General features: G+C 42.9%; 2 protein-coding genes and 1 non-coding gene across 3 annotated transcripts; 2 read left to right on the forward strand and 1 right to left on the reverse strand.

Annotated features, from left to right (window-relative positions):
* Positions 1 to 2,031: 2,031 nt before the first annotated feature.
* On the forward strand, positions 2,032 to 5,381 carry LOC118486608. Its single transcript, XM_035983168.1, has 8 exons — positions 2,032 to 2,234; positions 2,355 to 2,644; positions 2,715 to 2,876; positions 2,947 to 3,090; positions 3,403 to 3,683; positions 3,873 to 4,001; positions 4,679 to 4,831; positions 4,898 to 5,381. Exons 1-8 carry the CDS (start codon positions 2,032 to 2,034, stop codon positions 5,255 to 5,257), a joined length of 1,722 nt encoding a protein of 573 aa, XP_035839061.1. The 3' UTR covers positions 5,258 to 5,381.
* A 15,514-nt stretch (positions 5,382 to 20,895) lies between these two features.
* Positions 20,896 to 20,969, forward strand: TRNAI-AAU. Its single transcript has one exon. It is a non-coding gene; the product is annotated as a tRNA-Ile (tRNA).
* Positions 20,970 to 21,401: 432 nt separating this feature from the next.
* Positions 21,402 to 23,652, reverse strand: LOC118486784 (peroxisomal and mitochondrial division factor 1-like). The gene is made up of 3 exons (XM_035983539.1): positions 23,517 to 23,652; positions 22,852 to 22,958; positions 21,402 to 22,764 (listed from the first exon to the last, which is right to left on the reverse strand). The coding sequence occupies exons 2-3, from the start codon at positions 22,937 to 22,939 to the stop codon at positions 21,569 to 21,571; spliced, it is 1,284 nt and encodes a 427-aa protein (XP_035839432.1). The 5' UTR covers positions 22,940 to 22,958; positions 23,517 to 23,652; the 3' UTR covers positions 21,402 to 21,568.
* Between the last annotated feature and the right edge of the window lie 801 nt (positions 23,653 to 24,453).

Here is a 24,453-nt window from a genome sequence, read left to right on the forward strand (position 1 = left end):
TAAGGGTAATGGTCACTCGCGGTCGATGCTGACGCGAGATCTGGGACCATACCCCTTCAAGTCCCCCCAGTCTAGTGTTGCTGCCACATACAAGGTGTATGTGGGAGGAGTACTGGACTATGGTGTTTGGAAGGTAGTTTGGAGTCTGGAGAAGATCCTAGACCATGTGTGGTCTTTTCTGTATGTAAATGAAGCTGGAGGTCCGGAAGGGTCATCTGACGCCTCTTCCGTATCGGTGAAGGAAACTCGTCTGATGCGAGATTCTCAGCCGATTTATGTCATCAGGTGGTCTGCCACCTGTTGTTGTGCCGAAGGTCTCTTGGAGACCTTGTTAGTAATGCTGCACAAACTTCGAACCAACCTCTGAGATGGTGGTTCGAAGGTCTGTGGAGGTTTCCCATCCTTTAAAGGTGGGCTTTTCTTCATACCAATTGCTGAATTGGTGCATGAAGAACAAAAGAAACTTTTTGGACCAATCTTTGAGACTGGGATCAAAAAGTTGTTGATGCTTGCAAGTGCTTTGCTCAAGCTCTATGTTCAGCATCGAGTTATGAGACGACAATCCCTATTTTGTGGGGTTTTCGTGTTTATCGTCATAGCTCTCTAGTAACCGCATGTTCTTTGCGGTTACCTCGTTGCGTAATTGTTGGCCATGTTTGGTCGAACAATGTATATTCATACTATGGGTAAATAAACATGGTCATAGGCAAGGGTATGCCCACCATTGTTTATTCTATGCGGCCCATAATCGGGTTAACAAAGTCATAAGCAGACTTGTTACCGCTGTTCGGACGCTTGTTGTTCGACGAGAGTTTATTTAGAGCGCTGTTCTGCGTTCGTTTTGTAGCCACTTACCTTCCCGCTCCAATACCGAGTTTGCCATGCAGTAGCATTGTTCGGTGATGTGGAGTGAGCTTGGCTCTTCCGTAGCAACCACTCTGCGGAAGCTATGGTTATGTCCGTAGCTCCTCGTGAGTGTCTGTGGTTTTGTATTACCACATTTGCTCGAAGTGGGTGTGGGTCGGATGTAGCTCTTGAAGGTTCAGGAGACAGGGTTGCTGATGTGCGTTCGCGTGCATACCCTTCCTTCCTTTTGTTAAAGAAGGTGTTCATGTACCCTCTACGGTTGTGAACCGGGCAGGAGGGATTTGAAGCTTGAAGAGAATGAAGGCAATGCAGTTTCCCTGTGTCTGAGATGCGGTTCAGTCCAACGGCCAGCGCTGGTTCTGAGCATCTGACACACCTGAACGGGTGCGTGTGTGGGAAGGCCGCATATTCCACGTGTGCTCGTGGGTAGTGCGGATAGGTATTATACCCCCTTATAGTGTAAAGATATATGTTTTTACCTATTTTTAGGGGTATGTTAAAAAACGACATGCGGTATGGGTTATGGTGCGGTATACCAGAGAAACCGCATGCCGCTTATAATTGGATAATGTAGTCGCTTTTTGTTGTATACGTGGCTGGACGCACGTGTGAGTTGGTGGAAGTTGGTGAGATCTTCCTGGCATGTGCTGAAATGAAAGGACGTTTGCACTGCCCGAGGCATTAAATGCACTGTAGCGAAGAGTGTAAACGTCTCTTGTGTCAGGCGCGTGGGCGGCCACGCGCGCGTGATAACCGTCAGCGGAAACGGCGCTCGACACGTGGTGTCCTATGATTCGCTCTTTTTGAACGTGATCATTCGTTTTCTCCCTCCGCATTAATTGCGATGGGTATATAAGGGGAAACCGTTCGTGGTTTCCCCTCACTTGTTCGAAAATTCAAAAAATTTGCCGTTTGAGAGAGAAACTGTTCTGTCTTCTCCGACTATTTTTTCTGAAATTCCGGTGAGGTTGCTGGTGTTTCCGTTCACCATCTTTTGTTTCTTGAATATTTTTGATGGCTGAACCATCGAATCCACACAATGTGGAGGGTGAAAACCCTGAACAGCCGATAGTGGCTGAGGAAGAAGACGAGGATGATGATGTTGATGTTCCCGGTGGTGGGTTACCGGTGTTGAAGTGGACAAAAGGTAGTATTAAAACCCTGATGGCCACTGTTCAGATGGCCAAAGACTGGAATGCTACTTACCCACAAGTGGGGGACACCGGTGCCGATGCTCCGGCCGGTTATATAACCTTGTGGGCGGATTTTTTCACCCACGGCAACCTTAGGTTGCCGGTGACGGTGTTTGTGGCGGAGGTATTGGAGTATTATCACCTCCATATCTCCCAGCTTAGTCCTTTCGGAATGTTCCGAATTCGGAATTTTGAGTACACATTCCGTGCCCATGGCCTGCCCATTTCAGTGGAGAATTTCCGGCGTTTCTACCAGTTGACGGTGAACACCGGTTTTTTCTCGTTCACTTAAAGGCATGGGAGTCTGAAGTTGATGACACCCCCTAAGGGTGTGACAGGCTGGAAGAAGAGGTTCTTCTACGTGAAAGCCTGTGCGGTCTATGCTAACATGTCTTTTAGGAATGTCGATGTTGGAGTTTCCGATGAAGATATTCCTGTTGCTTCCGCGAAGACCGCGGACTGGTTCTCTAGGCTGCGGCCTATTGAACTCAAGAAGTTGGATAATGACCAACTGTGGATATTGCGGATGATGCTCTCTAGACCGGATAGGAAGGAAAGGCCCGTGTTGCGGGAACAGGGTGGTGGTAAGCTCGTTACCCTTTGTTATTTTCCTTATTTCCTAAGCCTTTGTAATAACCTGCATGCATGTATCAGCGGATGCGGTTGGCTTGTGGAGGATGTTTGAGCCTGATTTCAAGGGCCAGGTTGAACTGATCGCGGTTGAGCTGAAGAAAGGTTTCAACCTTGAAATTCTGAATAACTTCCGCGTACCATCAAAAGCGGTGCTGGAAGTCCCGGTTCCGGGAGACGCAAGAGGTACGTCTTACGTGGCATTAGTTTTTTCAGTTTATCTTTTTGACTGGTTCTGTTGATTGTGTGAATCCAGGTGTCCTTGCGGATTTGGGGAAGTTTGAGAAACGCGTCCCCAAAAAGACCGTGGAGAAGAAAACGGTAAAAAAGACCGTGCGGGGTCGTGGCAAGGGGAGTGTTGAAGGCTCAGCTGCCCCTTCTTCCGTTTTCAAAGCCGCAGGTACCTATCAATCTTGTTCTCGGGGATATACCGATTACGTCGTAGTATCTGACACCCTTGAGGGTTTGGGTGTTATAGGTAGTGGTGCGGCCGCGGGTGGAACTGCTGTGGTTCCCCCCGTTGTTGGAGAGAAAAGGGGGCCAGAGCAGAAAGCTGCTGGTGGTGGTGAACCGAAGAGGCGGAGACTGCAGACCAGGAGAGTTGCTCCGGTGCAGAAGAAACCTGCAGTTGCTGCTGGTAAGTATATCCCTTTTCTTTGTTTTGTATGTACCATGGGTGGGAAATACTCATTGAATACTCTTTGTATTGCAGAATCCCGAGATGCGGGGTATTCTTTTTTCGACATTCCTGCGTCTCCTCCGCACACCGCTGCCGCGGGTGCGGGTGTAACGAAAGAGACGGTCGCGCCCAAGGAGCCTGTGGCCCCTTTTGTTGGGCCAGTTCGTGATCCCCCTTTGGAGAAGACGGTGGAGACGACTGTTGACCGGATTTTTGATACTGTGGACTCCTCTGACAATCTAATCTCTCCTGATGAGGGTGATGGATTGAACTTAAGGTTTTCAGATGCCGGTAAGCAGAAGTCTGATGCTGAGGTGCGGCAGCAGGATGCTGAGCCGCAGAAGTCTCCTGCTGGGGAGAAAGGTAGCGGCTCGTCTGCTGGTGATGCGGGTCACGACGGGCCTCCGATTCAGCCTGGGGAGTCTGAATTGGAGTATTACTACCGCACATACTCCCCGGGTCGCAGTATGGTGTATCACCGACCTCCCTGGACTGTTATGCAGGGGGATGATATCTCAAATGACCCTGCGGCCTGCAAGGAGATTCTGGGTGGTCTGGGCACCCCTTTTGAAGTTGAGCGTGCCCGTGCCGCACCCCGAGAGCTGCGTGTAAACCAGCTCTCGTCAATGCTGGTAGGTACTTCCATCGTGGCTAATGCCATTTTGGAAGATTATAAGGTGCTGGGCCGCCGCGAGGAGGAGGCTGCTCGTATGCGGGCGGAAGCCGAGAAGTTGGTCGAGGCTGCTCGTGCGGGTGCGGAGCAGCTCGAGAAGGATAAAGCTGCTTTTGAGAAGCAGAAGCAGACTTCGGAATGGGCTGCCGCTGCCCAGCTAAAACAGGTGCGTACCCTTGCTAAACTTCTTGCTGATGAGCGCAAAAGTTGGAATGAAAAAATGTCCAATGAGCGCAAGAAGTGGAATGCATCGTGGGCTAAGCAGAATGACATTCTGTTTCATGCTCGGCAGGAGCTGACCAATGCTAAGGCAGCGAATGCTACCTTGAGCCAGGAAAAGGCTGCGGCTGAGGCCGTTTCTGTGAAAGCGCTGCAGGCGAAGGCCGACGCCCTGAAGGCGCTTGCAGAGGCCAAAGAAGCCGGGGCTCGTGCCTCAAAGGCCCTTGAAGAGGCCGCGGAGAAGGAGAGCCGTGCTTCTAAAGCTCTTGAAGAGGCGAATGCGGAGCGCATTCGTTTAGGCAAAGTTGTTGAAAGCCTGCAGGTACGTTTCTTTAACGTTGTTGCTTTCGTCTTTATTGTTTTGAAAATATTCACCGAGTGAACTGTTTGCTGTTCTTGTAACAGGCTGAGGTTCAGGCCCGGGAGGTCGCAGTTACGGACCTTACTACCCGCGTGTCCGCTGCGGAGAAGCGGGCTGACGCTGTTGCTGAGGCCAAGAATGCCTTGGTGTCCTCTTTTAACCAACTGGAAGCTGACCGTGAGTGGTTGCGGACTCACGGCATCGCGCGTGTAAGTATCCTTTGCCTTTACGTTTGCTTGGATTAGCATTCAAGACTTATGATCTTTTTATTGCAGATTGTCGAGGCTATAATGAATGCCCCTGAGACCTCATCTGGATTGGACCTGGTCAAGGAACGTGCGCGCGAGGCTGGCTTCAAGGCTGGTTTTAACCGCTGCATTGGGCATATCAATGTATTATCCGCAGGCGGTTATACTGATCAGGCATCCGGGTTCCGTGATGTGGATACCGAGGGTCGTCTGAAAGCGGCCGTAGCCTCCTTTTATGACACGCCCCTTGCCTGTGTAGGGGAGCTGGACGAGTGTTTGGAGGTTGCGGACTATGTTGACCGCTTGCGGATGCTTTACCCTGATGTGGAAGAGGAAGAACCCGCTGGTGGTGCCGGAGGAGACGCGGGGACCAGCGGTACAAAATAGGGTTTAGGTTGGCGAATGTGCCTCCTTTTTTGTATTCCTCTTGTATAGAATAGGAACTTTATGTAAATTCCGTAAGCATCATGTGGATACTTGAATTTTTTGAATATAAAGTTTCTTTGTTCAGTTTGTACAAGTGTTTTTAATTCTTGCATGTCTGAACGTGTGTATGCGTAATCTTTACCCATTTATGAACGGGGTCAAGTATACTCCATACTTTTGTTGTATGGGTATGCATCAATTCTGTTATTTACCGTGTGAGGGTTTTTAGAATTGCTTAAACTTTGTAAAAGCTTATATTACCGGAACTCTACCCATTTGTGAATGGGGTCGAGTGTACTCCATACCCTTGTCGTATGAGTCCGCGTCAATTCCATTGTTTGCCTTTTTGGGCTCAGGAATTGTGTTAAGTGTTTAACAAAAACTTGTGTATCCGGCCGGATAAACATGCAAGTCTTTTTGCCTTTTGCTGGCCTATTACAATATTTGTGTGTAGTTGCCACTTTGTATGGGTATCACGAATGAAGATTTTGCCAATCTGTTTTTGGGATACCGCAAAGTGGAACACGCATTTGTAATAGTAATAACAAACAATAATGTAGAAAATTGCTTATTTATTTATTTGCAAATGGCCTGCGGCCCGATAGGTTACATAGAGAAATGTAAGAACATGGCTTACATATAACAGCGTCGAAGCTGTTGTGCATTCCATGTGCGTGCGATAGGTTCGCCTTCTAGTGTTTGCAATCTGTACGCGCCTTTCCCTAAGACCTCGTGGATGAGGTAGGGTCCTTCCCACTTGGGGGCGAGTTTGCCTGGGCGCTCGGCATTAGATGCCTCATTGTCGCGTAGGACGTAGTCTCCTGGGTTGAAAGTACAAACGCGGACGCGCGCGTTGTAGTACTTTTCAAGTTTGGATTTATATTTGGCCTCGTTAATGGCAGCGTTTTCGCGCCTTTCTTCCAAGAGGTCCAAATCGATCCTGCGTTCTATGTTGTTGTCTAGTTTTCCAATAGCCAACATTCTAGGAGAGGGGAGACCTACTTCTGCGGGGATCACCGCTTCTGAACCGTAGACTAGGCTGAAGGGTGTTTCCCCATTGCTTGTTTTTGGGCTTGTGCGGTGAGCCCATGAGATACTTGGGAGTTCATCGACCCAGCCACGCCTGGCCGTTCCCAACCGTGCCTTGATCCCTTCGACTAGGCTTTTATTGATACTCTCGACTTGGCCGTTCCCTTGCGGGTGTGCGACTGAGGAGAATATGTGCTCAATGTGTAGTTCCTCTAGCCATTTTTGAAATTCGTCGGCAGCGAAGTTGGTGCCGTTATCGGTGACAATGCACATTGGTAACCCGAAACGGCAGATGATGTGTTCCCAAATGAATTTTCTTGTTATCATAGCAGTGGTTGAGGCGAGTGGTTTTGCTTCTACCCATTTGGTGAAGTGATCAACCGCCACTATGATAAATTTAACCGCACCTGGAGCATCAGGGAAAGGTCCCACAACGTCAATTGCCCATTTCTGAAAGGGCCATGCGGTTGTGACGGGGACTAAGTTGTTTTTTGGCCGCAAGGTTTTTGGAGCATGACGTTGACAGTCGATGCACTACCATGCGTGGCCCAGCGTGTATGCCACATATGCCCTCGTGTATCTCTCGAATGAGGTATGTGGCATCCTGGGGGTTGACGCATCGTAGTAGTGGCCCGAGGTATGACTTGCGGTATAAGATACCGTCTCCCATCTGATAGTGGCACGCTTTGTATTGTAGTTTGCGTGCTTCTGATTTGCTTTCGGGAGTCACACCGGATTGTAGATATGCGATAATAGGTGTCATCCATGATGTTGAACCGTATTGAATGACGTTGACTTGGCGCAGGGGTACCGAAGGATTTTGCAGGATTTCGATGCGTATCTCCTTTGCCAAGTGTTGGAAGCTGGTAGATGCAAGTTTTGATAGTGCATCTGCGGACTTGTTCTCGCTTCGATTAATATGGCGAATATTGAATGAAGCGAATTTGGATTTTAGTTGCAGGACTTGCTCGAGGTAGAGGATCATGATATCCCCCTTTGCGGCATAGTCGCCGCGTACTTGGCCTGCAACTAACAAAGAGTCGACGTGGGCTTCCAGATGTTGCACGCCGATTTTGACTGCTAAACGTAGCCCTGCTAACAGAGCCTCATATTCTGCCTCGTTATTTGTGCTTTTGAATTCGAGGCGGATTGCATATGTGAGTTCTTGGCCGTCGGGGCTGACGAGTCGCAGACCTGCACCCGCTCCTTCATCGTTGGAGGCACCATCTGTGAAGAGTGCCCATGTCTCTGAGGAGGGTGGCGTTGGTGCAGGAGTTTGTGCTTCTTCGCATTCTTGGATGCGATTCACCGGTACTTCGGCGGCGAAATCAGCTAAGATCTGGCCTTTAATCGCGGGGCGCGGTTTATAATGTATCGTGTGCGCGCCCAGCTCGATGGCCCATTTCGCTAATCGCCCAGAGATGTCGGGTTTGGAGAGGATCGGGCCGATCCTGTAATTGGTTAGCACTGTGATGACGTGGTTTACGAAGTAGCTTCGCAACCATCTTGAAGCGTGCACTAGTGCTAGCACCAATTTCTCCATTATTGAGTACCTCGTCTCTGGGTCGTTGAGCATCTTGCTGATGTAGTAGATGGGTGTTTGAACCCCCTTTCGCTCCACAATTAGTACCGCACCCACCGCGTTGTCCGCGGCGGATAGGTATAGTATGAGTGGCTCATCTTTGCGTGGTGCGGTTAAAGTTGGGAGTTGTATCAAACACTCCTTCATTTCCCGGAAGGCCTGTTCAGCCTCTGCGGTCCACTGGAATTGTTCTTTCTTTGAACAGCTCCGCAGTGTCTTGATGAACGGATAAGACTTAGCTGCGTGGTTGGCTAAGAATCTGTTGAGTGCCGCTAGCCTGCCGGCTAGCCGTTGCATATCCTTCATCGATGAGGGCGATGGCATGCGCTCGATCGCCTGGACCTTCTCCGGGTTCACCTTGAATCCATCTTTAGTCACGATGAACCCAAGGAATTTGCCTTCTTCCATTCCAAACGAGCATTTCCCTGGATTGAGCTTTATGTTAACGCTTCGCAGAGTTTGGAATGTTCTTTCGATATCTGTGAGCATGGTATCTTCTTCCATGCTCATGACGACCAGGTCGTCCATGTAGATTTCGACACTTTTGCTTATTTGGCCGCGGAAAGTGTCGTTCATCAACTTTTGGTAGGTTGAGCCCGCGTTGCGCAACCCAAACGGCATTTTTGTATAGCAGTAATTTCCGGTAGGAGTCCGGAATGCCGTTTTGTCTTCATCCTCGATTGCCATTTGTACTTGATGGTATCCTTTGTAGCAATCGAGGAAACACTTCCACCTGAATGGTGCGAGATTATCGACCTTTTCGTCGATTTCTGGAAGCGCGTAACAATCCTTGGGGCTGGCTTTGTTAAGGTCTTTGTAATCGACGCACATGCGCCAGCCCCCGGACGGTTTTTCTACCATGACTGGGTTGGACAACCAATTCTGGTATTTGACTTCCCGCAGGATGCCTGCGGAGAGCAGTTCTTCGATCTGCTCTTGCATCGCCTGATTTTTAGCTGACCCAAGGTGGCGTTGGCCTTGGATCACTGGCTTGATACCTGGCATGGTATTCAAGTGATGTTGCGCAATATCACGTGGGACCCCGGTCATGTCTGCGGGTGTCCACGCGAAGATGTCTTGGTTCCTGAAGAGGAGCTGCTTTAATTGCGCTTTGGTGGTCGGGGACAAGGCGTAACCCAATGTGACCTTTTGTTCTGGGTATCTCGCGTTGAGAAACCATTTTTCTGGTTGGTCATTGGGGGTGGGCCTTGCGACCTTGGTCGGACGTACTTCGTCCGACATCATGACGTCCCTGCGGGCATAGATTATCGCGACCCCCGATTCGGTTGGGAAACCAACCGCAGAGTGGGGGACCGACGTAATCATATTGAAATCTCCTTGGGATTCTCTCCCGAGGAGTACGTCATATCTGGAGGTGTGAGGTAAAACCATGAAGTTTACCTCCTCTGTCCGTGTGCGGTTTCCGCTGGAAAGACGCACAGGAAAAGTAATCTGGCCTAGGGGAAAGACCGTTTCCCCTGCGAACCCGGTTAACGGGTAATCTACTGCTTGCAACCGATCTTTGTCCTCCTGGTCGAACTGGTTGAAGCATTGTTCGTAGATTATATCAGATGTACTGCCCGGGTCGATGAATAGACGCTCGGTGCAGTAGTGTGCCAGTTGGCCTGAAATGACGACGGCGCGCCTATCGCGCGATCCGCCTCGTACTTTTGGAAAGACGACTTGCTCGTCCTTCCAGTCACATTCCGGCCTTCTTGCCGCTTTTCGCGGCCTGCCCTTGCCTCCGTGGATCATGTGGGTGGAAGCCACGTGCATGGTTCGCTTCCCGGAGGAGGTACCTTCGCCGTGAGGGGTAATGCGCTTGGTGGGTTTTTGCCCACCTGGCAAAAGATGTTGCAGTTTCCCCTCCTTCAAGGCGCGCTCAATCTCCAGTCGGAGACTGATGCAGCTGTTGGTGGTGTGGCCCGAGTCCTTGTGGTACTCACAGTAGAGTGTGAGGTCCTGATTTTTCTTGGACTTCATTGGTTGGGCCGGTCGCAAGAACTGTGGGTCCGCAAGGAGGACCTCACTTGGCGACATGGTGATCTCGGTCCAGTTGCGGTCCCGAGATTCTTTCTTGGACGCCCGATTGTCTCGGGCGGGGTTGTAGTTCTTTGGGTCGAACGTGTTGGTTTGCGGGAAGTATGGTTTGGAAATGTCGCGATTTCCAACGCCCCGATTGCGTTTATTGTTACGCCTGGACCCTTGTTGGGATGTTTCGGCTTGGGGTTTTGCCTTTGCCACATGCGGTTCGAGTGACCGCTGTGTCTGGGCGTATTTCTTGACCGCAGTCATGACATCTTCCCATTTTTTGGGCAAGCCCTCCTTGCCAGAGATGGTCATGATCATCTCTCTGTTTTTGACGGCCTGGATGAAGTGGTTTCGTGCCATCTGGTCTGCCACGTCACCTATCTCCAGGCACTCTTTATTATAACGGACGACGAATGCTTCGAGCGATTCGTCGTTCCTTCGCCAGATGTTCATGACGTCACACGAGTCTCGTTCGTGGCGTCGCTGCTGGCAAAAATGTGCGAGGAACTTGCTGCGCAAGTCCTCGAATGAATCCAGTGATCCCACTGGCAAAGAATCGAACCATGCCCTGGCCAGGCCCGTAAGGGTCTGGGGGAAAAAATTGCACCAAGTGGGTTCATCCCACTGGCCGTTGATGCCCGCGCCCATGAAGACGTTCATGTGGTCGTCCGGGTCGGTCGAACCATTGTATTTCCCAACGTTGAATGGGAATTTTGTCGTGGTGACATGGGCGTTGGCAATCCGCGTGCCGAACTTGGAATTTTCGGCCGCTGCCTTTGGCCTGTATGGTTCGTTTGCAGGGCGCTTTGCCGCCCTAAGGTATGTGTTGCGGGGGTGACTGGGAGGAACATAGTTGCGTCCTCCCGGTCTGCTACTGGTGTCGTGTGAATCACCGCGGTAGCTATGGTCGTCAGGGTCGGTATGACCGTACCCTTCGGTGTATGGTTGTGGGCCCAATCGGCTCTGAATGCCGGGGCCGCGTCTGGAGGTTGATCGCCTCCTGTCCTCGCCATGGGGGCCAAGGCGGGTGTGTACCGGTCCTCTGGTGTGGGACCCGTATGAGGAATCATCCTCGTTGAGGGTGTGGACCGAACAGTAAGACGATCCCCTTTCTTCACGCCGGCTTCTTGAAGCCGGGCGTGAATGGATCCTGCCGTCGTATTGTAAAATACGCTCGACAGGGGTGTGCGGTGCTGGGGGAAGCCCAGCTCGTATATTCGCTTCAGTACAAGCGCGGTTGTATGCTGCAGTCAGCGTAGCTGCCTGCTGCTCGTACCAGGCATGAATGGTCGTGCCTGGTGGGATCACAGATGGGAACTGTGATAAGTCATGTCCGAACATAAAGGAGGGGCTCCTTTGTGTGGACGTGCCAATGTGTCCGGGTTGGGAGGTCGAGGCATTGACCCCTACCGGGTTTGGGATTGGAGGATTTTGGTTATCCGCAGTATTGTTTTGGTGATCAGTCATGATCGTGAGAGAGGAAAAAGGATGATTTAGAAAATGCTAAGAGTAGCGGTGGGCGCCAATGATGAAACAATGGTTAACCGGGCAAGGTTAACTCACTGGTCTCGTCAAGAAGGGTTAATCCCTTCCTCTCGAGGATCGCTGGCTGGATCACCGGTGGTTGATCTCCTGCACAAGGAAACAAGCCGTGACTCGTAACAAGGAGGATGGGGTGGGGGGTGCTCCTTGTTACCACTCTCCGGCGTGAGAATCAGTAGTTTGCTTGGGAAGCAAAGTAAGATAGTAGTAGTAGTGAGAGAGTTGTGAGAAGATACCTCAAACCTGGTTTGGGGTTGGTATTTATAGCCGAGGAGTGGAGGAGGATGATGATGGATGGACTGACGACGTGCTGCCCCTTTTCAGGTGTGTCAGGCCCGTCGGTTATGGAGGTTACGCCACGTCAGTCCATTGCTTACGTAGCTCTGACAGGTAACTGTCATTGGTGCCACTTGCACTGTGGTGTCAGTACCACTTGCTTGAGTACATAGGATGCGGTGCAAGCCGCATCGCTACGTGCGGTAACATCTGAAGTTACCGCGTCTCCTACTTGTGATCAAGGAATACGCGAGATGCGGTGCTAGCCGCATCGTCGTCTTGCCTGCATCCCTTGTCGTGACGAAAATGTCCGTATGGTGCGGTGTCAGCCGTACCACTACGTTCATCTCCTTCTATGCCTAAGGTAAGGCTTTCCTGTATTGATAGAAGTGTTCACTGGACGCGGTGCGATGCCGCGTCGCTGTGAATACTTCCGTTTTCGTACACCAGATGTGATGCTATGTCGCATCACTCTACCGTTCTCCTGTTCCATGTAAGTCCTCCTTTGTTACTAGATAGATTGGATTCAACCCTTGTGTCGATGCGTTCCCGCATGGGCATAAGTGGGTTGTTAGCTAGTGGGGGTTTTGATAAGGGTAATGGTCACTCGCGGTCGATGCTGACGCGAGATCTGGGACCATACCCCTTCACGGGTGGTGGTGGGTCGAGGAGGTGGTGCGTGAGTGGCCGGATGAGGGTTATGAACACAGGTAGATGGGTAAAGCCGTAAAGGGGTAAAATCTTCATTCAGTATCATTTGAAACTTAATGGGTAAAAGGTTTACAAATTGATTCAGAGGTATCATGTTAGCAAACCAAACACAATTAATGTCGACTGATTTAGATGTACCCTCTTGATGGAATCATTATAAGGTTACCAAACACCACTTTAAAATGTGTAATTTATTAAAAACCCTAAGGAGTTAAAACATCGACCCTCAGGAAAATTACATAAGCAACAAGGTAATTAAGTAGGGTGATGTTGCCAATGAGGTAGTGGTGGAGTGGTTGGGGAAAGACTTGGTGTTCCTTGTGACCCATATTCGACTCCCGCTCTCCCCGTTATTTTCTGCGACATCTAGGTGAAGGGCGAATACGGGTGGCGCCGGTTCGTCTTGGATGGGAGGCGATGTTTTACCGATTATTGCACTGTCGTGCCTTCGGGCGGGTGGAGGTCGGGTTTCCGCGCATCTCGGAGAGCCAAGGGTTGGCGGCAGTCGAGTAGTCAACCTTGGCCACAGCGCCCGGTGTCATGGTAGTTGACACGCCGTTCCTTGCCGTTTAAAAAAAGTAGGATGATGTTACCCGCACGTGTTGCATAGAGGAAAATTGCCCCCATATTGTCTCTTGGCTAGAGCTTGACCAACAAGAACACCTTGGTTCATAGGAGCAACAGAGGTAGTGACAACGAAGTTCTGAGCCTTCCATTTGTTGTTCTTATGGAGAGGTTCGGCTTCGATCTCATTTACAAGAACGGTTGGATTACTACCCAAGACCATGTCTTGGATTTGCCTAGGAAGGCCCCCAATAAATTTCTCAATGGCCTCTCAGGACAGTATCGACCATAAAGTACAATCTTTGTAATTCTATCTTTTTCCTATTAATATAATATCTTTTAAATTTCTTAGGTTTTACAAAGGTTTTTTAATCATGCACTGTTCACTAAGTTGCGCCAATGTTAAGGTTGAACTTGGATTGTTTACAAGGGTTAGGATCAAATACAAAGGCAAATACAAAGTGAAAAATAAATAAGAATGGTGAGAAGAATTCTAGTCCATTCATCTTAGATACGAAGAGTTTATATTAGTTTTGGAGGAATAAAATTAAATTAAGGCATAAAGGGAATATCCTATATTTGTTAACTTTCTCTCTCCACATGTAAAACATACCAGAAATAAATTATCTTATAATGATTGGTTGTGTTTTAGTTATTGCTATGTTCATAACTACCGAAAAGATAGGCAATGCTTATGGTAAGAAATTTGGAAAATCCAATATAGGTTTATGCATGAAACGGATTTTTTTTATAAATTCGGATATTAATATTCATTATCCGAATATCCGAAAACTGGATAATCCGATCTCTTAGTTCCCCATTGTACAAAGAAACCCCAACATTGAAAACTAAAAACATTCATAAATACACATCCGAATCCGTTTATTTACTACTTTTTACTATATTTCAAAATAAATATAACAGTCATATACTATATATATTTATTAAAAAAATAGTTTTCGGGTATCGGATTATTCGAAATTTTTGGAATTTATATCCGAATCTGAAAATTCGGATTATCCGGTTTTCGGATATCTGGATTTTCGGATATCCACAATTTCAGATATTTCGGATGCGGATTTTCGGATATTTCGAATTCGGTTTTGGATCTGTATTTTTTTGAACACCCTAGGTGGAACCAAATTTTTTTTATGAGGTCACTTATTTTCGACGTCTAATTTCTAACAACCAGACGTTATAATTTTTGGGTCGGGTCAGGGAACATTAAAAAAATAAGACATGGTGATTAAAATACATAATCATTAGTTTGAGAAATTGACGTTTCTTGTTGTGTTGCTAGATATGAACATTGTCTTTAAGTGACTTTGTTTGGGCATGAATTCGAGGTAGAATTTAATAAGAAAAAGACCTTTAACATCATACTAGATCACCTTCAATTACTATCACCTCCTCTATTCCGATCATTTCACTAAGGTAGCGTTCGTTTCATGGAATGGAATGGAATGGAATTAGGAAGTTTTTCTTTGTAAAATTGATCTCGGTTGGGGGAGAGAGGAATTTGAAATCCCATGAATTTCTTTAATCAATGAAATTTGTGACTATTTCAACATTCCATTCCATTCCTTCATTAGAGTGAAGGATTTCTAAGGAATGTTGAAATAGTCACAAATTTCATTGATTAAAGAAATTCATGGGATTTCAAATTCCTCCCTCCCCCAACCAAGATCAATTTTACAAAGAAAAACTTCCTAATTCCATTCCATTCCATTCCATGAAACGAACGCTACCTAAGTCTAAATTATGTTCAATAGCTTTTGTCAGTATCTCAACAGTCTTTACACTGCTCTGTTGAATGCTGTTGTATTGGTTGATATCAATGGTGCACCACCACTGCCGGAGGAGAATGCAAATCCCGAAGGATTTTTCCGCAACGTCTGGAGAAATATGCTCGCATTTGTTGTATGTCTTCAAAAAGAAATAAAACACAATTTTTTAACATCTTGGAAATGGATCTATGCAGCCATTTTATCTGTAATGATCTTGATAGCTTCATTCATGGTCCAAAGATTCGGAACTAATACAGTTGGCTACGCTTTTGCCCCCATCCTTTGTGTCTGGTTCTCTTTCCATTACAGGTACAACTTAGAATTAATGATTTTATTTTGTTACGATTTTAGCCTTGTAGATTATATAATATCTAACAAGAACCGAGGCTATCTTTGCTGATCTTGGACACTTTACGGTCAAATCAATACAAATAAGCATGGGGTGTGTGGTTTATTAGGCTGTAATCACAGCATATAGCGGTTAGGCGGCATGGCTAAGAAACAATATCGATCAAGTTGCAGACACGTTTTATAAGTCGCTTCCAAGTGCCTTGTACTGGTCGATGTTCGTAATGGCTGTCATAGCGGCAATTATAGTAAATCAGGCTATGATATCCATCATCAAACATTCGCTTTTGCTAGGATGTTTTCCTCGCGTTCAAGTCGTACATACTTCAGACAAGACAAGTATGAAGGACAAGTTTACATACCAGAAATGAATTACCTTATAATGATTGGTTGTGTTTTAGTTATTGCTATGTTCTTAACTACCGAAAAGATAGGCAATGCTTATGGTAAGAAATTTGGAAAATCCAATATAGGTTTATGCACGAAACGGATTTTTTTAACTTTTGTATAAATTCGGATATTAATATTCATTATCCGAATATTCGAAAACTGGATAATCCAATCTTTAACACTCTTAGGGGGTGTTTGGGATTGCGTTTTCAACCTGATTATTTGATTATTGTGTTTTGAAATCGCAAAAAATCTATTTTGAGTGTTTGGTAAAAAAATAATAAAAAGTGAATTTTTACGTTTTGTAGAGTTCAAAACGTGATAATCCATAAGTAGGTCACCCCTTGCTGCAGGAAAACGTGATAATCAAAAAACTGATTTTTTACGTTTTCACTTATTTATTTTTTGAAATATATATACTTGCCAAACACTCAAATAGTTGATTATCTGATTATTGTGATATCAAACAACATAATCAAATCCAAACAATGTTGATTATCTGATTGTTATGATATCAAACAACATAATCAAATCCAAACACTATCTTACTGCAGCACGTTTTGTTACAGCTAATTATCTGATTCTGATTATTCAAAACGCATAATCTATTTTCAAAAATCAACCCCAAACACCCCCTTAGTTCCCTAGGGTACAAAGAAACTCCAACATTGAAAACTAAAAACATTCATAAATACACATCCGAATCCGATTATTTACTATTTTTTAATATATTTCAAAATAAATATAATACTCATATACTATTTATATTTATTAAAAAATAGTTTTCGGATATCAGATTATCCGAAATTTTTGGAATTTATATCCGAATCTAAAAATTCGGATTATCCGGTTTTCGGATATCTGGAATTTCGGATATCCACAATTTCAGATATTTCGGATGCGGATTTTCAGATATTTCGGATTCGGATTTTTTTGAACACCCTAGGTGGAACCAAAATTTTTTTATGAGGTCACTTATTTTCGACGTCTAATGTCTAACAACCAGACGTTATAATTTTTGGGTCGGGTCAGGGAACATTAAAAAATTAAGACATGGTGATTAAAATACATAGTTTGAGAAGTTGACGTTTCTTGGAAAAATCTCCGCTTTTCATAGCAAATAAATTCAATAAAATATATATTCTACTATTTCGATAATCTTTTATTGGGAAATTACCTTTTTACCACACCCAAACCCTAAACAACCTTCAACAATCGCCTATAAAACCTCAACCCCTTATTAGATATATGTATACCTTTTCAAATCTCCTCCATTCCGGTGATCTAATTCAGAAAGTTTGCCGGAATAGTTTCCGATCTTAGTTTTTCCGGCGACCTTTTTACCATTCTTTTCGTTTGTAAAAAAAGTGGGATAGAGGGAAAGGGAGACAAGGTTCGGGGAAGGTGCTAGAATAGGTGGCTTGGAACAAAATAATCATTGGTTAATTTATTATTCTATTTTGTTTCGAGACCACCTATTCCAACATCTTCCTTTGACTATCTCCCCATCCCTTTTTATCCTAAGACGACTGCTGCTGCTTTGTTTTATTTGGCGATCCATTTTATTTTACAATTTTATATTTTTATTCTTTCACAAATCACCGGATCTTGAAACTGGTGAGTTTGATAAGTTATTTATTTGTTTCTATTTTAACTATATCGTTTGATTTTTTAATTTTCTTTTATTAGTTTTTAATTGCTTTGCAGGTTTTATGAAACTTATGTGCATAAATATGAAGTGTGATGATAGATCCTAAAGCAGTGAACACCGGCACGTTTTCAACCGTGAACCCTGATTTGTTAAGATTTGCTAGATATGATCATTGTCTTTAAGTGACTTTGTTTGGGCATGAATTCGAGGCAGAATTTAATAAGAAAAAGACCTTTAACATCAAACTAGATCATCTTCAATTTACTATCACTTCCTCTATTCCGATCATTTCACTAAGTCTAAATTATGTTCAATAGCTTTTGTCAATATCTCAACACTCTTTACGCTGCTGTGTTTGCCGCTATTAATCTCAGCTGTGCACCACCACCGCTGGAGGAGAATGCTGGTGTACTGGTTGATATCAATGGTGCACCACCACTGCCGGAGGAGAATGCTGTTGTACTGATTGATATCAATGGTGCACCACCATTGCCGGAGGAGAATGCAAATCCCGAAGGATTTTTCCGCAACGTCTGGAGAAATATGCTCGCATTTGCTGTATGTCTTCAAAAAGAAATAAAACACAATTTTTTAACATCTTGGAAATGGATCTGTGCAGCCATTTTATCTGTAATGATCTTGATAGCTTCATTCACGGTCCAAAGATTCGGAACTAATACAGTTGACTACGCTTTTGCCCCCATCCTTTCTGTCTGGTTCTCTTTCCATTACAGGTACAACTTAGAACTAATGATTTTGTTTTGTTACGATTTTAGCCTTGTAGATTATATAATATCTAACAGGAACCGCGGCTATCTTTGCTGATCTTGGACACTTTACGGTCAAATTAATACAAATAAGCATGGGATGTGTAGTTTATCCAGCTGTAATCACAGCATATAGCGGTCAGGCGGCGTGGCTGAGAAACAATATCGATCAAGTTGCAGACACGTTTTATAAGTCGCTTCCAAGTGCCTTGTACTGGTCGATGTTCGTAATGGATGTCATAGCGGCAATTATAGCAAGTCAGGCTATGATATCCATCATCAAACAGTCGCTTTTGCTAGGATGTTTTCCTCGCGTTCTAGTCTTACATAGTTCAGACAAGACAAGTACGAAGGACAAGTTTAGATACCGGAAATGAATTACCTTATAATGATTGGTTGTGTTTTAGTTATTGCTATGTTCTTAACTACCGAAAAGATAGGCAATGCTTATGGTAAGAAATTTGGAAAAATCCAAAATAGGTTTATGCACGAAACGGATTTTTTTATTTTTTTTATAAATTCGGATATTAATATTCATTATCCGAATATCTGAAGGATAATCCAATCTTTAACACCCTTGGTTCCCTAATGTACAAAGAAACTCCAACATTGAAAACTAAAAGCATTCATAAATAAACATCCGAATCCGATTATTTACTATTTTTTAATATATTTCAAAATAAATATAATACTCATATACTATATATATTTATTAAAAAAATAGTTTTCGTATATGAGTTTATCCAAATTTTTTGGAATTTATATCCGAATCTGAAAATTCGGATTTTCCGGTTTTCGGATATCTGGATTTTAGGATATCCAAAATTTCAGATATTCGGATGCGGACTCTCGGATATTTCGGTTTCGGATCCGGATTTTTTGAACACCCTAGGTGGAACCAAATTTTTTTATGAGGTCACTTATTTTCGGCGAACAACCAGACGTTATAATTTTTGGGTCGAGTCAGAGAACATTAAAAAAATAAGACATGGTGATTAAAATACATAATCAGATAACACGTAATAATATTATAATATCATCAAAACTAAAAAATAAAACATTGTATATTTACATTGTTTTTCCTAGAAAAGCTAAATAAATTTCATAATCTTCTTGTTGCGTATGTTCCCTCCATTTTTAAAACTTTGGTAGGGTACACGTTTGTTTAAAAAAATCAACTAATTAATACTCAAATGTAACATTTTAGTCATTATTTGTACATACACGTACACACTTAAAGTTGCATAATCAAGTCGTTGCCAGTTAGTAGGGTGGCACCCGAAGAGCGGTTCTTGTTCAGAAGAGTGAAGCCAAACGAGTTATTAAAGTCTATGGGGTTCCACTCTAAAACCAATTGGTGATAGAGGGAGTAACCCAAGATCTTATTAATACAACCGGAAGGTCTTATTCTTTCGATGTGGGATAGGGCTCCTCCAATACCCTCCCGCACGTGTAACCCGGTCTATCAAGAGGTGTACACGTGGCCTTAACCGGAGCTGACATAGAGCCGTGGCTCTGATACCATATTAAAGTCTATGGGGTTCCACTCTAAAACCAATTGGTGATAGAGGGAGTAACCCAAGATCTTATTAATACAACCGGAAGGTCTTATTCTTTCGATGTGGGATAGGGCTCCTCCAATACGAGTTGTATGTTTTTAGGTGTGTCATGAGGTATGGGTACACGAATGTACGCAATGAAAAGGAGTCATTTGATTGAACGTTTGACGAATTACATCCAATATGATTATGGAACCGAACCACAACAAGTTCATTTAGCAGATGAGGATGTTGTGAAACTAGACAAGGCTTGGCGATCTGGAGTCGTGCATTTGGTGGGGGAGCACGAGATTGTGTCGAGGGAGGGGTCTTCAATTGGGAAAAGGTTCTTGATCAATTATGTTTACAATTTCCTGAAGAAAAAAATTGAGGCAAAGTTATAGTGTGTTTGATGTTCCTCATAAAAAGTTGTTGAAGTTGGTTAATTGACGAAGATATAAATATGACATAAGTTTATTTTCTGATGTGGTTTTTTGAGTTTTTCGTTCTATGGTTAATGATTTATATGTCTTTTTTTTTTAAGTTTTGGTTTCTCTTCACTTGATTAATCAATTTGGCTTCTTAATTAGAAATTTTGAAATTCTGAAATACAAGTTTGAGTTAGTTTAATTTAGAAAAATTGAAGGTGAAATGAAATTAGATTCAAAAAAGGAAGTTATAATTAGAACCAATGTTTTAAAATAGGGTTTTTATACCTTACCGGATTTGACTCAGAAACAGTTTAACCGGGTGTATCAGACAGTTCAACCGGGTGTACCGGCGGTTTAACTGATCCTACCGGACGGTTCAACTGGTACAACCTGCCGTTTGAACCGGTTTATAAAACATTGATTAGAACTTGTCAAATTTCGTAGGGTGAGGATGTGGTAATCAAGTTATAACTTTTGAAGGTGAAATCAAATATTTTATACGGTGAGGATATGGTTATCAAGTTCTTATCTTATTTATTTTTAAAAAATTCTTTATGTTTATATACCATGCTGATAATGTCTATCAAGTTCTTATTTTTTTAAATCATTTATTTGTTTAATGATGATAATGATAATGATAATGTTTATCTGGTTCTTATTTTTTTAAATCTTTTATTTGCTTAATGATGATAATGATAATGTTTATCAAGTTCTTATTTTTTTAAATCTATTATTTGTCTAATGATGATAATGATAATGTTTATCTAGTTCTTATTATTTTTTAAATCTTTTATTTGTTTATATGGGTTTGGGCATATACTATGATAATACGGTCATCAAGTTCTCATTTATTTATTAAATCTTTTATATGCACACTGGTTTGAATATACACTATGATGATTTCATTCCCAACCTCGATTATATTTTGTTTGAACGAGGAAACAACACAATTGGCCTATTAGCTCAGTTGGTTAGAGCGTCGTGCTAATAACGCGAAGGTCGCAGGTTCGAGACCTGCATGGGCCAATTTTTTTTAACCTTTTTTAAGGAGATTGCTCATTCTTTGTTTTTATTGAGTCAATGGGGATATTCACTTTTCCTAATTAGTAATGTTACATTTTTATTTAAACAAAATCCCTTGTGTGTTTCACAATAAGCAATAAAATTTGTCTCTTGTAATAGTTATTTATTTATAATGAATGATACTTAAAAGTTGTATGAAAAATAGGCTTGACTAGATTAAAAAAGCTCTCTTTAGTCTTGTACACTTATAAAATACGCCTACTTGTTGACAAGTTAGTTTATCTAGATCTATAAACCGTCTTGTGTATAACGCTAAACGCTAATTGATCATTAGTTTCCAAAAAAACAATAACATTAATAACACTTGTGTACTAACTATGTGTTACAAAGAAGTTCATTTACCCTTTAAAAACAGACAGTTGAGCAAAAACATGATTTTGAAAACATCCTGATTCATTTACAAACGAAAACCGAGAATCTACAAAGTTCTACATCAATAAGCATGATGCGGACACGAGTATCTTTGTATGTAAACTGAACGAAATCTACTCTCTATTTGACAAATGAAAGTAGAGAATCTACATAGTATGTAAACCGAACAACTACTCTTTATTTGACTTAACGTTCACCTGCTTCTCCACCTCGCTATCCAGTTCCGCCACTTTCAGCTTCAGTTCATCTATAAGTTTTTGTACATTGTCAAAGGACGGAATTACCCTCGCATTCTCAGATTTGACTGCATCCAGTTCAGTTTTCAGTTGATCAATTAAAGTGTTCTGAGAAGACTTGTCAGCAGAAAGTTTGCTCATCTGCTCACTTTGTTGACCAATTAACGCAGATTTTTCCGTTAGTTCCTGTCTTAACTGGCCAGTAACACCCTTCCAGATCTTCTCTTTCTTCTCATGTGTGGCTTTCAGCTGTGCAATTTCGGTCATGTACTGGTTCACCTTCACATTCATTGCTTTCATTTCAGACTCATGGTCTAATTGATTAGCTATCTTCTCTGCTATAACTCCAGCCAAGTGTCCATCAAGCTTCTTAACAATCTCTCGTGATTCGTTAAACCCGTTTTCCATTGTTTTATATTCCCGTTTAGACTTGGACATGTACAGCCTCATATCTGCTATATTTGCTTCAATATCTTTCTTCAACTTCCGATTTTCGACTGTTAAACTTTTATTTTTTCGTTTCAAACTCGCCACCTCTTGTTCCAATTTGGAAATCTTTCCAAGTAAGCCTTTAGGGGCCTTGTCATCATCCTTGTCATCAACCTTGTCATCAACCTTGTCATCTGCTATATTTTCTTCAATCTCCATCTTCAACTCGTCATTTTCGACTGTTAAACTTTCATTTTTTCGTTTCAAACTCGCCACCTCTTCTTCCAAATTGGAAATCTTTTCAAGTAAGGCTTTAGAGTCCTTGTCATCATCATTGACCGGTGGTATTGCAGGCTTCTTGACAGTTGACTTAGAAAGATAAAAACCACCGCCATCCTTTTTCAAAAGTAAATCATAGCCAGTAGCTGTACTGAATCTAGGAGCAAGCGTCTGAGTATCTTGCGGAGGGTCCGAATCTGAAGACTCAAGATGCGGATTTTGCGTCAGGGTTGCATAGTACGCACTGACGTCTTCAATCAAATAACCGAATTGCTCAGCCAACGCGGTATGTATCGATGATAACTCTGATAACTTTTTGACAATATAAGACTTCTTCCTAGCATAACTTTTGGCTGTCATTACATTGAAACTTTCATCTTGTTCTAGCGCCTCGGAAACATCATCAATAAACTGCTGGAAGTCTACATTCACAGACATTTCAATCCCAATTAACACACATATGTCTTTTCTTTCAACAGAATTCAACAAATACGGTATAAAAACCTCACCTACAACGTTTTCTGCTACGCCTGCAGAATATTCGTGTAGCGGACTATCCTCTGGTCGAGAGGGTGATTTTGGTTCTTCACGTTCCATTATAGCGATACCAACTATCCTGCGTGATATTTAGTAAATGCATTTGTCAAATCAAACGAAAATTTCACTAATTCGACCCAAGAAAATAACTACAAACCCTAGATAACCCTAAGTTCCGGATGTTAAGTTAATCAATAACAACACATACAAAATACGCTAAAGAATCAATTAAATTCAATGAAAATGTCATGGATCAGATCTTTTCAATTATCAAACCGCATCTTATCCAAAAAAACAACAGTAATTAACCGCAAATAAACAACAGTATCAGATCGATTCAATCATCGAACACTACGTATTTACAGAAACAGAATCACAAATGATGAAGAAATTAACTGAAATCAGTACTAATCATAACTAAAAACAGAATCACAGATGAATTTAATCTCACAGATGATAACAAATTAACAAGAAACAGTTATAATCAGTAGTAATATTAACTAAAAACCGCCATTGTAGCAACTGTAATGAATCAGATCCAATCAATCATCTGAACGAAATTGAGAGCGATAAACGATAACGCAGACATCAAGAATTAACATCGATGAAACGAAAGTGAGAGCGAGATTCGACTAACCTTTCACGAAAACTGAAACTGTTTCAAAAGAATTGATCGAAGCTTCTTTGTGAGCGTTCTAGAGAGAGAGAGAGAGATGTGGTTTGAAAATCTGGTAGTGGAAGTTGTTAGTCTGTTACCCGCCTTTATGCCCTTTGAATATGTAGCCAGGGGTATTTTAGGCATTTCCAGTTTCTGGATAGATGGGTGACTATTTTTGTATATTATTATAAAATTAATTAATTTAGATTATAAAAAATAGCTAATTGAAAACTTGTATTAAAAACAATTCAAGGAATTGGGTTAAATAGTAAGAGAAAGTGTAGAATATAAAAGTCTCTTAACGTGTGAAGCGTACCTGACCACAAAGTGTAGGTTTTTACTTCATACGTGATTTTCTGTGTTTTGTTCATGCGTGATTAGAGTTTGAATTTTATAATATACGTAATTTACTCACGTACGCTTCGCACGTTAAGAGGTTATTGTTGTACGTTAACCTTCCCCCAAATTGTAAACTATAAAGTACAAACAGATGTGTAAACAAGTGGTTCATGGATCGACCCATGCTGACATGGACCATGTATATGGGAAACCATGTATATATCCACAAAGTTGTAAATGTGCCAAGTCGTTTGTGAGCTAATTGAGACTGGCTCGCTAAAAGTTCGAAACGAGCCGAGCTTAGATGAGCTTGAGCCCGAGCCCAAACTTCACTTATCGGGTTTAAGTTTGCTCGTGAGCCTATCGTTTATATCACTTTTATTTAATATGTTAAATATTGTTTATATAACAATTATTATTATTATTATTATGCATAAACCTATGTTAAAAAGCTAAATAACATATATTATGTTATACATAAAAATGATGATTATAAATATGCAAAACAATTAATTTATAATAATCGAGCCGCCCGAGCCGAGCTCATGTTTGAATAACTACTCATGAGCCAAGCTAG

The sequence above is a fragment of the Helianthus annuus genome, chromosome 14 (assembly GCF_002127325.2).
Source record: "Helianthus annuus cultivar XRQ/B chromosome 14, HanXRQr2.0-SUNRISE, whole genome shotgun sequence".
Taxonomy (NCBI): Eukaryota; Viridiplantae; Streptophyta; class Magnoliopsida; order Asterales; family Asteraceae; genus Helianthus; species Helianthus annuus.

Coding starts and splice junctions, on each gene's coding strand:
- LOC118486784 (XM_035983539.1), bottom strand. CDS start 22,939: ATGGAACGTGAAGAACCAAAATCACCCTCTCGACCAGAGGATAGTCCG. Junction 22,765..22,851: donor CGTAGCAGAAAACGTTGTAG/GTGAGGTTTTTA, acceptor CTGTGAATGTAG/ACTTCCAGCAGTTTATTGAT.
- LOC118486608 (XM_035983168.1), top strand. CDS start 2,032: ATGGCCACTGTTCAGATGGCCAAAGACTGGAATGCTACTTACCCACAA. Junction 3,091..3,402: donor TTCCGTTTTCAAAGCCGCAG/GTACCTATCAAT, acceptor TTTGTATTGCAG/AATCCCGAGATGCGGGGTAT. Junction 3,684..3,872: donor AGCAGAAGTCTGATGCTGAG/GTGCGGCAGCAG, acceptor ACTGTTATGCAG/GGGGATGATATCTCAAATGA.